A 14,772-nucleotide genomic window follows, 5' to 3' on the forward strand; every position below is an offset into this window, starting at 1 on the left:
ATCGATTCAGACGGAATGCGTTTAATGAAACAAAGGTTTACAGTCCAAAGCAGTTGTGATCAACATGTACTGGCAGCATTGAGGCGTTTGTCCATCATGACGGCAAACCTGCAGCAGCCAGAGAGAAATCCCATGTAGTCTGGGTAATTCTAATGCTCACCTGTGTTAGTAGGAGTTTTTTTTTATATGAACATAGGTGTATGTTAAAAACACAATATATGTACTAAAGTGAAATGATAAAGATTCACAGAAAGCCCCTCTTCAAACGAAATGAGTCCGTCCCGGATTTACCCACTCGTGTTGGTGCAGGCGGGCACTTCGGCAGATAATCCCGACCCGCAGGCCAACAAATCATGTCAAATCCTGTCTGAGTATTCGTCGCATTCGCAGCGCTCGCAGAGGCAGAGCCGGCCCCCGAGGCTTTCGGCTCTGTTCACCGTTGGATTTCACGATGGATTGTCATGTTTCCTCCAGTGACCTCCCAGTGTGTTTCCATGACTCCGCAGCCATTCACGCTGCGTCTGGCTTACCAAAGAGTCAGGTTGGCCACTTATCAGCCAGCGCGTGTCCGCTCCCCACGGAGCACCCGGGGAAAGAACTTCTCTCTCGCTAAACCCCAGCTGGACCAGTCGTTTAAAAGGACTAAGAGCATGACCTCGTCCGGTCATCATCTGGGGAGGTACTCCTGCGGAAGTCCGCTAAGGTTCCTGCTCTGCAGGGCCTGGTCGACAGAATGAATGAAGGGGTCGATCACCCGCCTCATGTCGGGAGTGAACGGGTCAAAGGAGGGCCGCGGGGCCCCAGAGCGTTTGAAATGGCCGTCCTGGTTGCTCTGGGCACACAGCAGCCTCTCCTCCATCATGGTGGCGTTCAGGAAGGCTGTGATGACTCGGAGCTGAGGGAGGAGGGCCCTCTGCAGCTCCTCGTAATGCACCACCAGCAGGCGCCGGCCGAACTTCAGCCAGCTGAGGGCGTGCGACGCCCACCAGGGGGCGTAGCTGGAGACGAACTCTGGCCATTCTGCAGGAGAAAGACAGCGCAGTTAGGGACATGAAGCCTCATTTCCACGACTCGACTGTTGCACCAGTTCATGTTTGTATTGTCTTAATGAGCTATTCATTGTTTTACTCTTTCTTTTTCTTTGTGTGAGGGAGCCTGAGAACTAATGCTGAGTTCACACCAAAAGGGTTGCGAATATTACTCGTGCCTGAAAGGGGGCGTGGCTTATATCCGTGGTTTATCTCCGTAGAAACAGTTACCGTTTCCGCCATCCACCATGGAAATAACCACTAGTTCTGCTTTATACTTGTTATGTAAATTCCGGAAATTTGCCTTCGCATGTAATCTTCTCTACTAAACTACTAAACTACAACGCGTTTGGTGTGAACGCAGCATAGGACTCACTGTGACTGTGCATATGAAACTAAAGACCCCGACAGCGTTACCTTTGCTTTTCCACTGTGCGTCCGTGGCGTGCCCTAAATGTCCGGCACACTTGCGGTTGAACTCGGCCACGAGGGAGCGGTACGGGTCCCGGATCAGCAGGATGGCGGAATCGAACATCTCAATCTCCTTCTGGCCGCTCTCGTGGGTCTTCACGCAGATGCTGCGGCCGCTCTTCCAGTAGTCCTTCTCCCCTTTGAAACCTGGCGCCAACGAACACACGAATGCACAACGGTCAGCTGCGAGGTCACTCCGTCACCGAGCGCTCACTCTCTCTCTCTCTCTCTCTTGTTCGCCCGCCCCCACCTCTGTTGTAGAGCGTGCCGTCGAAATAGAAGCTGCCAGTGTAGTAGCCCGTCACGAGCTCGATCAGGTGTCGCACCCAGGTGTTGCCCGCACCAGGAAAACTGGAAAGGGCCACCAGGGAGCTGGATCTCTGAGGCAGAAACATCCTCTCTTTGCACATGGCGTCTAGAGGGAGATTATTGTTTTTAGAGACAGAACAAAGCAGAGATGCCCCCGATCAGAATTATGTGGAAACCTCCAATAGTGATCACATCTGTCCAGCGGATGATTACCGCTTTCTTTTTTATATGTCATGCATTTTACCACCTTTTTTTTTACCATTTCAAAACACATTTCGGCTCCAGCATCAGCTGCTTTTGGTTTTCTGTCCGCCACTAGCAGCCATTCCTGTTTCTCTTTGTCTGAGTGAATACACAAGGTCACACAGAGGTCACCTGCTGCATCCCGCTGGCTCGTTTGTTCAAGAGCTCACGGCGGACTCTACGTTTGTCATTGAGAGAAAATTACTGCCTTTTTCCCGTCATAATGTCACAGGCATGCTCAGGTAGCCAGCGGGAGGCAGCAGACCTGTCACCGCCAGGCAAAGCATCATGGGAGTAAAGTGGAATTTTGTATATGTTGTCATGTACAAAAGGACCCACTTGAATACTTTAAGTAGACTCTAAGCGAATGATTTATGTGTTCAATATGAAGGGGATTCAGGGCATTATAGCATCAAAAACTGAAGAAGAAGAAGAAGAAGAAGAAGAAGAAGAAGAAGAAGAAGAAGAAGAAGAAGAAGAAGAAGAAGAAGAAGAAGAAGAAGAAATTATCCTTTATTAATCCCCTTGAGGAAATTGGTCTCTGCATTTAACCCATTTTAACCCATCCCTAGTAATTAAGGAGGAGTGTGCTGCCGTGAGGGGCCCGGGGAGCAAATGGGGGTTCAGTGTCTTTCTCAAGGACACTTCCACATGCAAATTATGGGGAGAACAGGAATCGAACCGGCTACCTTGTGGTTTCAGTACGACCACTCTTCATGAGCTACAGCCCCAAAGAAAACCGTTACGTATGTAAAGATAAAGTGGAGTAATGTCTACCTGAGCAGTGAATGAAGTCTCTCCCCCCATACTGTTAGTGCACATTAGTGCATGTGAGCGTGCACCAGATTATATTCTGCACTGCTCTCATACTGCGTTTACAGTCGTGGAGGCGACCCTCTGGTTCCCCCTCAGGAAAATCCTGTTCGCCCTGTCAGCATTGTTGCTGTAGTTAGCAACGTAAATACTGTTAGCAATGTTAGCTGCAGGTTAGCTTCGAGTTAGCTGCAAGTTAGCTGGCAGTTAGCTGGCAGTTAGCTGCGACTTAGCTGCGAGTTAGATGTGAGTTAGCTGCGAGTTAGCTGTGAGTTAGCTGCGAGTTAGCTGTGAGTTAGCTGTGAGTTAGCTGCGAGTTAGATGTGAGTTAGCTGCGAGTTAGCTGTGAGTTAGCTGCGAGTTAGCTGCGAGTTAGCTGCGAGTTAGCTGCGAGTTAGCTACGAGTTAGCTACGACTTAGCTGCGAGCCGCTGGCTCAGCGGCGTAAATGCTTCAATCTTGCATTTAGTCTGTTTAAACAGCTTTTTGTCCAGAAATGATTCTGTCCCAAGATTTTTAATCCACACAAGCGGTCCATCACTTGGACTGTGATTACTATAAATGGTTTCCATATATGCAGATGATCGTTATCTCACCAAGCACAGGTGTGTGATACACCTGGTAGTGGGCATGCTCCGTGGGCGCCGGGGCCGTGGAGTTGCCGGTGCGATTCCTCCCGGTGTCCTCCACACACTGCTGCTGGTCAGACTGCTGGTCCAGGCTGAAGAGAGGCGACGTCCACGTGCACAGACAGTGGGGCTTCTTGAACACCGCCAGCGGGAGCTCCTGCAACCCAAAAGCACAAATGTTCTCTGTGTCTTCCTGTGACTCATCACAGCTACTTTTCCTTCCAAAGATGGGCATCCTCCCCATGGGTCCTCTGTCAGCTCGGTTCAGCGGGAGAGTCTGCATCTCTGCATGCTTCATTATCTTTTCTCACTTCTCCAGGTGAGCAAAGCGCTCAGTGTTAAAGCACAAGGACGGACCGCAGTGAACATTTTAGAAAATATTTGTGTATAATCACATACACATACACACCACAGTGTGAGAATGAATCACAAGGCAATCGCCGTCTGATGGTGCAACAATTCTACCAGCCAATTCTGTTTTTCCGCAGGAGAGGCAGCTGCATCCAGTAAGATGTCAGTGCAGGATCCAGACTATCTGCTTCTCATTAGAGGCATATTACACCTTTAATATTCAGCAAAATCCAAGGAGCTCTGCGCTCCCATATGCAATCTCCTGGGAGTGGAGACAGCTCTCTGGGCTCTGGAGTCTGCTCTCCTGGAGGAAACAGAAAGCTACTTGCAACAAATTGATCATCAGGTTGGTCATTTCAGAGGCTTAACTCCAACCTTGTCTGTGCAGGTCTCGATGCAGGACTGCGTGGTGAGGTTGGGCTGGAAGGAGTCGATGGGGAAGGTGCCGATGGTGCTCTTCGTCAACTTGAAGCAGCCGCGGTGGTGAACATTTCTGACTGGAAAAAGGCAAACACACATGAGAATATAGTTGCACACGAGTGGCAGGATAAGAATAATATATTTGTCAGGATGCGCGGCATAAACCAGCACTAAGAAGTTCATTAATTGATTCCCTGATGAGCAAACAGAGGGTTTACTTCGAAATATATTGTCAGATTTCTTCAAATAGTTACTCGACATCAGGGCTATATTTAAATTATCCGCCCTCATAATTACATTCCTATACTTAACTGTATTCTGCTGTATAATACATTCAGAATTCAGCTGCAAATCTCCAGAGATACCCAACCCACCAACCATGAATATTAATACTGGATAGGGTATAAACTCCTTATATAATATATTTGACCTTGCCAACATCAATAATGTGGCGCATACTGTATTTTTCAAGAACAGAAAACAGTTTTTTAAGAGAGATGGTCATGTATAATCAGTACTGTTGAATTCATGAAATGCACAGTAGCTTAAATCCTGAGAGCTAAGAGCTCTCTGTGTCATGCTCCCTGCAAACAACGAGCATTCTGTGAGACACAGTCTATAAACTCCACACTTATCCAAAGGTCATCAATCAAGTGTTAAGCTGCACATCACTCTGTTTTAGTAAGCAATGAAGTAAAATCCAACAAGCTCGAGACATCAGAGATGACAAAGACATCAAGGATAGGGCTGGTGGTTTTAAATATATTTGTGGACTCTACATAATTCATTTTGAAGACAAAATCTTTCAAAAACTGCAAACTGGTCTCAAATAGGAAGAAATGGTCCATTTGTTTCGGACTATTTTCAGCACACATTTGGTGTTCTTGTGCAGCGGGTGCTGCAACACCCCGGGGTGTCTCGAGGACAGACCAAGGGTATTGCAATGCAGTGGAGACTTTGAATCGTATCTATACATCACTAAGCCTGGCTGATGGAAGCTGTCCGGGACATGAGAGCTCTCCAGGTGCTCGTCAGACATGTGTAACGAGTGCCAGAGCAGCGACGGAGAGATGAATCTTTTACTCCGGCAGCATCCCAGTCTGAGACGACCAAAGGAAGTCAAATGAGACTGTACGCTGAAAACCACTTGGCTCACAGAGAGGGGAACAAGCTGTCGTCTGAAAATCTGCCCAGCAACGGAGCCTCAAACAGTTTGGGACTTTTCAGAATAGGCCGCCACTGACTTCGGTTCATATTCGGCACATATTTTAGATCAAGCTGAAAATATGTATGAGTTGTGTGTTCAGCGGCTTTCTATTTTTAAAATGTTCATTTGGATTGTCATAGTGAAAGGGGAGAACCAGATCAGTGTTCAGAATTATAACATTTGTAATAAAACAAGGTGAAATGTAATAAAAACAATCACTATAAAAGGATGACGTGGTTTCGAAATATTGGGTGACCTCTGCTGAAGTATTTCTGGCAGCAGGATGATGTATGTGTGACTCACCGGTGTGTTTTTTTAATAGTTTTTCAAGCGAGCTCAGAGGAGTGTCAGATCTCGGTAGTGGAGGCGTATACTTGTTAGAAGGATTAATTCAACAATTGCTTTAGGTCTGGTTTTGGTTTCACACACAGCACGGATTTTTTTGTCCAAAAGTTTTTCATTAAAAATTGATAAAAAAAAACACACCCCTGCAGCTTTGGAAATATATATTTGACCAACGAAATCCTTTGTTCCTTAACGCCTGAAATTGCACAACAAACACAGCGACGACCAAATATAGGACAGATGTAGCATAAATGTATGGCTTGACTTTGCCCATACGTTATACGTCGGTCGCGGTTTTAGCGTCTTTAACGTCTGCAGCCCCCACAAAGCATCTTGTGCAGAGAAGAAATAGCAAACAGCTCCGCGTCTCCTCTGTGGGAAGTTGACTCACATTTCCTGTGACCTGGCGGCTCCTGCTCCACCTTGTAAATGGAGAGTCGGCCCACGCCTCCGCAGGGAGAGCCCCTCTCGCCCCGACACACCAGGCCGCAGTCCTCCTCGGGGGCCCGCGTGCTGCTGATCCGGTTCCCGCAGTGGCATTCGGCTCCAAACTCCAAACCTGCAAACTGGTACCCGCTATCCACACACACACACACACACACACACACACACACACACAAACAGATGAAAACACAGTTAATGCCCTCGCCAAGGGCAATGCATCACCTCAAGCTCTTGCCCTCAGGCTCAGCCATCCCACAGGACATTAGTTAACATTTCCAACTTATCCTATAACTCAAAGTTCCCAGCATGAAATCTACAGCGTGGCCCGTCCCCGCTGGTGCTTCTCTCTCTGCACTCGTTTTTTTCCCCGAGCTGAACTGCGGTCACTTCTGATTTGTGCTTTCCATATCAAGGCTGTTGTGACTCATCCTCTCTTTTTATCCTCCCTCCTTGGGAGACAGAGACCTCATCAAAGTTGACCTTTTCATATATGTCCTTTTGAAGCTTCCTCATAAATTGCCCTGACTTTTTACTTTTTACTCATCGCGGTAATTGGCCCACTCAGGTAACGAGCATGACTGCGCTCCATGCGGACGGGGGGTGGAGGGGGGTTGTGGAGGGGGCGGGGCTTAGTGGGCTCCATCCATCTGTCCTCTGCTGTTCAGATCCACGCTGCTTCCTCGCTGTGACGACGTTAAGAGGAATAATTCAAGCGGTTCATTCGTAGAGCCACGAAGAACCCAATTGCCTCTCCGGGTTTCCTTGCAGCTCTGGACCGTCGCTACGATGCCGCGAATTCACAGCACGGCCACAGGAAAGCACATATCTAACCTCTGATTTATTCACTAACCGCTGTAGTCAGCTCATTCACCTCCCTCCTTCCTTCTCCTGCAATAGATCAAGCCTTCTGTCCTGGCCTGCTCTTCACTCCCCCCCCCCCTCATCTTTTACTGTCATCCAGCCACCTGGCTCTCCGCTGGCTCCAAACACAGGAGGCATTCATGGAGGAGACTGAGATCCAAAGCGTTTACTCAAACAGCAGGCCCTCTGTGGCCCCTTCACGGCAGCCCGCCACGAACGCATTACCTTTCCGAGCAGGTGTCTTGACACAGGGAGCTGGTCATTTTGCGCAGATCGTAAAGCATGGTTCCTCCCAGCGCTCGATCACTGGCGTTGTGCAGAAAGCAGCCCATGTATGTTCCTGCACGGGAGAAAAGCATCAAGAGTGAAAAACATCCCCGTGAATGAGCTCTGCAAGCCACAATAGAGAAGGGTCAACTTGAAAAGTGTGCTTGAGATTACAATAACGTTTGAGGCTGAAAGGATTAGCCCATGAATCACTTAGTCAGCGAAACAAATGCATTCGATTATCAATTAGTTTGATGATTTGTCATTCATGTTTCTATTCTCAGGATTGAGGAGCTGCTTCTTTTCCTTTGCTTTTGTTTGAATGCTCCTTGAACACCGCTGCGGTTTTCCCTCGTTAGTCCGACACAACAAAGCAGTTTGAAAAAAGCAGAGGGACGTTCGATCGACCAAACGGTTCATCAATCGAACTAATTGGCAGTTCGCTCGATCATGAAAGCAATGATCGGTCGCAGCCCTAACGCAACACGTATTTCAGGTTTATTCTTGGACTCTGAGCAGGTCGCACGGTTGCGATGCTACAGCAGAAACATAAACACCCAGAAACATAAACACCCACAATTAGCCCTGATTTGGACGTAAACCAGGCTTCCTCTGTCTTAACTCTGGCAGAATCCTCAAGATGCTAGAGCATCATCACTTACTCACAGCTATTTTACACGCCAGCATGTATTGTGAGCCATAATATCCAACTAATTCATAACCTAAATTATCATCTAATAGAGATTATTCTCATTCCTACGTTACAGTGAAGCTATTGACTTGCACTAGAATAAGAAGCACTCCTGTAGAAAGGAGGATGTAACGCATAATAGAGTATGACTGACTATTCTGATGTGCTGACAAGATTACGGCTCCGTATAAAACGTCACCCAAATCCAGCCTTTGATGTTATCCTTGTCTTCGCCACATTGCGACATCAAACTCAGCTCAGCTGACACATAAAAGTCTTCTTTAGAAATACCAGTGTCTGTGTGGAGGGCAGCATGTGCATTTTTATTGTGTGCATTTACATCTCGCCCCTTGGGTTTGAGACGGTTATATTTTTAGGTTCTTACCACTCAGGAACTGTGTGTTTGCACAGTGGAGTCAGGTTCTCCCCAAAGTCGGCTTTTAGGTTTATTTCTCAGGCTGTGTGAATTTGTATTCATGGATGTTTTAAAGGTTTCAAGGACTCCGAGGATTCGGCTTTTTTATGTTTACTACCCACATAAAAATAAAGCGATGCCAACTGGCCAAAGAGGATTTAAAATGAAAAAAAAGGTGTTGGGAGCACTGAAAAGATGTGGCAGCAAGGTGCACCGGGCGAGATGGACGACGGCGGCGGACCGTGAAATCCCCTGGCAGCCCGAGCATCGCTATATCGAATTTGTGATTCAATCAGTCTGCGAAGCCCGTCCAGCGTGTCGTTCTGGGCGAGGCCGAGTCGGCGGTCGCCGTCAAGAGAAAAAACGCTGAAGAACTCCAGCAGCTGCTGTCTGAAAGCACTAAGACACCCACTCTGCCAAAGTCTGTGGCAGGGGGCGTCTCAAGAGGCATCACCGAAGGTGAGGGCCCCCCGCATCCACGCAGCGGGGGGGCCGGTCATTGCTTTAATCAAAGTGAAGGAGATGCCCCAGGCAGCTGCGGTGGAGGGTTAATGGAGGGAAGTGGGCCCGAAATGCCAGACATGACAGAAATGACTGCACTTAGGCCTGACACTGTGTCGCTTTCTTAAACACTGAGACAGATGGCCGCGCTGGAGCCCGGTCGTCCCCACAGGATTGGACGGAGAAGGCTAAGGACGAGGATGGCCGAGTATACAGTGAGGACATGTGCCGCGGGTAGCATGTGCACTGTGTGTGTCCTTTTAAAGTGGGCTGTCTCGCTGGGTCTATAATATCCTTGCAGATGCGAGGAGAGCCATAGAAACCACAGCAGAGGGGGTCTCAACACATGGCAGGGTCAGTACATCTCTGCAGGGTTTCTGATGCTGAACAACCTGACATACCCAGCGGCTGTGACTAAATCCATCAGAGGATGTACAGGGGTTTGGTTTGTGGGGCAGATGCAATAATGTATTGATAATAATTCTGATGCTGTATTAATCAAAGATTCTCTATGACTGACGTTCAACTCTCGGGTCTTTTTACAAAGATAATATGAACTGTAATAGAGACAAAGTGATTTGATATGACAAATATCCTAAAAAAAGCCTTGAGTGGTGTCTGCATGTGTTCTTAACAACATGGCTGTATAAAGAGAAGTGGATACTGGGTATATACTGTATATTTACATATCAAGGATTTGTGTGACTCATCCCTGCGAGGCACAAAGTTTTCAGCAGCAGACACAAAGTGTTATGCATCTCCCACTTTTATTATACAATGTTTGAATAGACACACGGATCTATGTATATCTGAAAATGAACAATGCATCTGGCTGTGTAATGTTATTACTGCTATGTACTGCGTCAAAGTAGTTAAAAAATGATGGAAACCAAAGACTTAGCCATATTTTATGACAAAAACAAAGAAACTAGTTGGCTGACTAGAACGGCAGGCTTTTAATCTTTCATAGCATATGATGATATTCTTTTTGGTCTTCTTCTTATCTTTCAATCCTTGGTATTCTGGAGTAAAGCCTGCCGATAATTAGGCATATACAGATGTATAGTTACTAGCATTTAAATATAGTGCAATTGCAGTCCTGAAATAACAAAGATGTCTTAAAGCCGTTTAGACCCGTTGTATAGTTAATCCACAAGAAAGCATTGACAAGTACATTTGTATCCCACTAAATCGCTTGTTATTCCTTCATAACCAAATTTAAAAGAGTTTATCAGAAATATTTGTCCATGTTTTTAGGTTATGTTTAAAAACAAATACCAGGCAATCCTCTCTTATTGAACTCAGCTTCAGATAACAAGATTGTGTTGCATGGATGAGAGCTGTTTAATGACTGCATACCGGGGCTGAATAGTCCTGATTTAGCACCTTATCATTTGTACTTGACTCACAGTGAGTAGAAACACTTAACCATTAAGCGTTCTCTTCAGTTCCCTGCCTTCGTTTCACTAAGCAAGGAAGTGCCTTTTAAACCACAGGAGTTTTATCACAAATGATATGTGACATTTGAGAAACATTGAACCTATGACTGCAGCAGACGATTGCAAACATTTATTTATTATTTATGTGTAAGTTAGACAATTACAAGATTTCTGAGAGCCAAAGATGACGTCTTCAAAAATATATTTACAGTAATATAAAACGGAGAAAAGCAGCAAATCCTCACATTTTAGAAGATGGGAGTAAACATATCATATTTTACTTTGATAAACTGATACCCCTCTCTTATCTTTACTGAAATGGGAAGATACGGCCATAGACGCTTAGCTTAGCTTAGCATTAGGACTGAAAACAAGGCTAACGTGCATCTATCGAAAGGCAACGGAATCTTCCTACTTTTAAAAGTAATATGTTGTATCTTTATTGTTTAATCGAACAAAAACCGAAGCGTAAAAACGGCACGTGGTGGTTTTACGGAACGTTATGAGCGAGACAACTTCCTGAAGTCTTTGCCGGTTGTTTGGCACATGAAGCAAACCGATTCCACGCGTCCATGAGTGAGTTTTAGAGGTGCTGGTTTGGGTTCATAAGCCTCAGACAGAGCGAGGCTAGCTGTTTCCAGTCGTTATGCTAAGCTAAGCTAGCAAGCTGCAGGCATCAGGTTCATATTCAGGCCTGCTGGATGGAACTAAAGCTCCGTAATATCGATCTACTCATCTAACTCTCAACAAGATGCAAAATGTCTATTGCCTCAAAACATTAATCAATTATCAGTATAGATCATTTTCTGTCAACTTAATCAACTTATGGTTCTGGCACGGACCGAAACTGAGAGCATATTGTTAAATGATGTACTGTGTCGTAGAGGGTTATGAATCATATCCCAAATAGTGCTCCTCTGAAACCTCCCACCTCTTCCTGGAGCATGTGGCCCAACACACCTGGGTGGTTTCATTCCATGTCCTGTAATGCTTTTTTAAAAAGGTGCCTTTGCCAGATGGCTGTTACTGAAACTGATCTCCTCCCTTCCGCCCAGCGTTTTCATCTGTATTAGCCTTCTTAGTGACTGAGTGGTTGTGCTGTGTCTGCTTAAAAGAAGGATTAAGAGCTTTTGTATGATGCTTTTCAAGAATGAGCTGGAAGAACAATTGCTCCACCGGAGGTAATTCTATTGTATTTCTCATTTCAACGAAACAGCAAAGGCACTGACGGGCAGTGTGAAACAACAGAGTGAATCTCCAGCAGTCAACAGTGACGGCTCCTTAACGGCGAGGGCAAGTTAGGAATTATATCATCTTTATCTTCCTAATTACTAATTTATTTCCAAGAAACTACTTCAGTGCCGGCTTGCCTTTTCCGTCTCTGGTTTTTTAGAGGATCAGTGAGCACTTCCCCTCATCTACAAGATGTGAAGCGCCCACAAGTAAAATGTCATATAAATGTATAATGACGCCCGTCTAAATGTTCTACGGTCATGATTATCTGCTGGTGAAATGTCAGTGGAGCCTTGTGTGAGCATTGCCTCGGCTCCAGGCCACCTGAAGCTAAAATGCTAAATCACAAAACAGAAAATAAACTTGTGTATTCGCCCCCTCATCTATTATTCACCAGCAAAACCACTGACTCCGTCAACACATCTTCACCCGGGATATTTCAATCTCGCATATCCGCCCATTTCCTTTGCTCTATTTTGGATCAGCGCGATCGTGTCAAAGCTGAGTGCTTTTCTCCTCGCTCTGACTCTGCTCGTGTTTCATGGAGGTGCACAGCCATGGCTACACAAGGTCAGTTAACGATTGGCAAAAACCACACCAGATGTTGTGATGAGGTCACGCATCCACAAGTCTGCCGGGTCCAATGTCTTTTAGCAGACGTTATTCTAAATCCTTGAGGTTTGGAAAAGCTTTTGGCTGATGGTTAAAGCCCAACTTTACACTCTTCTTCATTTCTGCGCCGCTTGTGGTGAAGAGTATTAATTTTGTATCCACATGGTCAGCTGGTTACAACCGTCGGCTGCCTCTTACATGATGTTAACATCTCTCTGGCACACTAATTAATGTATATAGGGCAAGCAGTGGTTACATGTTAGCATGAACACTGGCTGCTCCGCTGCTTTTGGCTGCTGGCCAGTTAGCTATGAGGGAAGATTATTAAGTTACAACTCGGTATCACTCCATAAAAGACCTGGACTAAAGGCGGGATAGTGTCAACTCAATGTGGAGACAAGTCCAACTCTTCAGACTGACCTTTAAAGTCATAGGGTCGATAATCTTGAGAAGCCTTTTCCAATGAAAGCGAGAGTGCACGGGCAGAATACAGCAGATGGAAAGAGAATTTCAACAAAGAAACAAACCATGTTTCTAGAATACTTCACCTAACCCTGGCGCTTAGCTGTATATGAATGTGTTGTGTACCTTTATGTCTGCTGCTGCTGTGGAGAGGGACCCTCTGCTCTGGGCTCTCTGGCAGCAGACTGTGGAACCAGCGGCGGTGCAAGTGTTGCACCCCCAGGCTTTGGGAAGCGGGCCAGTGCCGCCCCGGCTTGGCTCCCCCTCCGGACGCGGGTTGAACCCCGGCGGCGGCGGCCCATCTGGAGCGCGCCCTCACGCCCAGGCCCGCCCAGGCCCTGAGGACGGTGGGGGGCGCGGCGAGGGCCAGCAGGGGCGGCAGGCCGGCGAGGCTGGGCTGGGCCACCCTGACGCTGGAGCGCTGCAGCAGCAGGATGCTGCCCGCCATCAGGTAGGCGATGCCCAGGCCGAGCAGCAGCATCTGAGCGCGCTTCAAGAGGCAGTGCAGCCGGTAGTGAGGCGCCGCCATCCTGCGGTGACCGTCTCTCGGCCCTCAGTGGAAGAAGGCCATGTCGTGGATTAGGAGGGAGAAGATGGGTAACCTACTTAAGACTTCATAATCTCGGAAAGACCTGCAGCATCTGGCGACGGGGAAGACGTTGGCTCTGCATCCTCCAATAGCAGCAGTGGAACAATGGATGTGTCACAACAGAGAGGGGCTTAAAATCCAAGGCTTGGGTCACAGACTCCAGGATGATCCTTGGGGAAAAGCTGAGGCACAAAAACAGAAAGAAGAGCTGGATTTAAAGCAAGAGTATTTCTCTGAGCACAATCTAAGGGAAGGGAAATATAAATGCCGGGGGATGAGATGCGCAGCTCATGTTGACATATGGCTCATGTTTCTGTCTTGCAGCATCTTGCAACACATCCCTTGGTGTCTGCTGCTTCGTTATTTTTCTCTCTACCATTTGTTTCTATTTCAAAACCCTACTTCAAGTTGTGTTCTGCTAATTCCCGTCGTTTTTTTTTTTCAAAGGAGGGGGATAAATTGGCAAATGGCACCAACCTTTACTATAATGGCTTTGGATTTCATTCAATTTCTGCACTGTCGGATTAATTTGCTCACCGGCAATATCCAAGTCTCAGTGATCACATTCAAATGACATCATGTGAGAGGAAAAGAAGAAAAAGAAGAAGAAGAAAACAGCCTCGAGACGCTTATGAAATGGGGATTATCATATCGGTATGCAGACAATCTGTGGAGAAATGAATAAGTGATGAGTAAAAAAAAAAAAAATGCAAGGATGAGATGTTGAAGACGTGTGAATAATTCGGGTGTAAAACACTCCTTATACTGTGTCAGGGGAGGGAGCAGTGATGTGCAGCCCCTGAACCCTCCGTGTTTTTGTCCGGTGTTTGGGTTTTTATCCTGTCACGATGGGTTCTCGAGCTGGTTTTCACTTCCAGCCTTCAGAGGTGCCCACGTAACATTAGCGCGGTCCACAGATGCCGAGGATACCGTCCACGCACCGGAGGCTCGTCACACACCGTCGGTGTCTATACTTTCCGTCTCAGACCTCTGGAGCCCTAAACCCCCTCAAAAGTAGGGGTGCGGTAGAGAGCTCCCGAGGATTGAAGCAACAGTTTGCACGACGAGGCTCCGGATCAAGTCCGAGTGCCCAAGTTATGTTCAACTCACAATTCCTGTTTTTTACGCAACAGCGGAAAATAAAAGAAGATCGTGACACATCCACGCGCCGGTCGCGGGACGGAACGGGAGGGTATTGAACGCGGAATCAATAAACAGCGGAGTGAACACGCATCACCCGGGATATTTAAGCATCCGAGGTCTTCCATCTTAAACACCTCCCTTCAGCGAGCCTCCACCATTTACAGTACAGAGCGCGTGGACGTGCGGCTTACCTCCATCCTGGTATCACGCCATCACTTGTCAGTTATGGCCGTTATGATTTCTCCCCTGTTTACTGTCCGGAGAAGGTCCCCTCGACTCTCCAGCGTTTCCCAGAGCTGC

The 14,772-nt window shown here is 46.9% G+C and overlaps 1 protein-coding gene and 1 pseudogene across 2 annotated transcripts in view; one reads left to right on the plus strand and one right to left on the minus strand.

Moving 5' to 3' along the window:
- LOC306733270 overlaps positions 1–14,772 on the plus strand; it is a 161,851-nt pseudogene that overhangs the window by 123,335 nt on the left and 23,744 nt on the right. The window lies entirely within an intron of this gene.
- On the minus strand, positions 668–13,269 carry wscd1b (WSC domain containing 1b; the record flags this gene model as incomplete). The annotated part of the gene is made up of 8 exons (XM_079214322.1): positions 668–1,020; positions 1,446–1,646; positions 1,750–1,914; positions 3,460–3,649; positions 4,219–4,340; positions 6,207–6,391; positions 7,346–7,460; positions 12,867–13,269. 8 exons carry the CDS (start codon positions 13,267–13,269, stop codon positions 668–670), a joined length of 1,734 nt encoding a protein of 577 aa, XP_079070448.1.

Source organism: Taurulus bubalis (genome assembly GCF_910589615.1).
Source record: "Taurulus bubalis genome assembly, chromosome: 2".
In the NCBI taxonomy this organism is placed as follows: Eukaryota; Metazoa; Chordata; class Actinopteri; order Perciformes; family Cottidae; genus Taurulus; species Taurulus bubalis.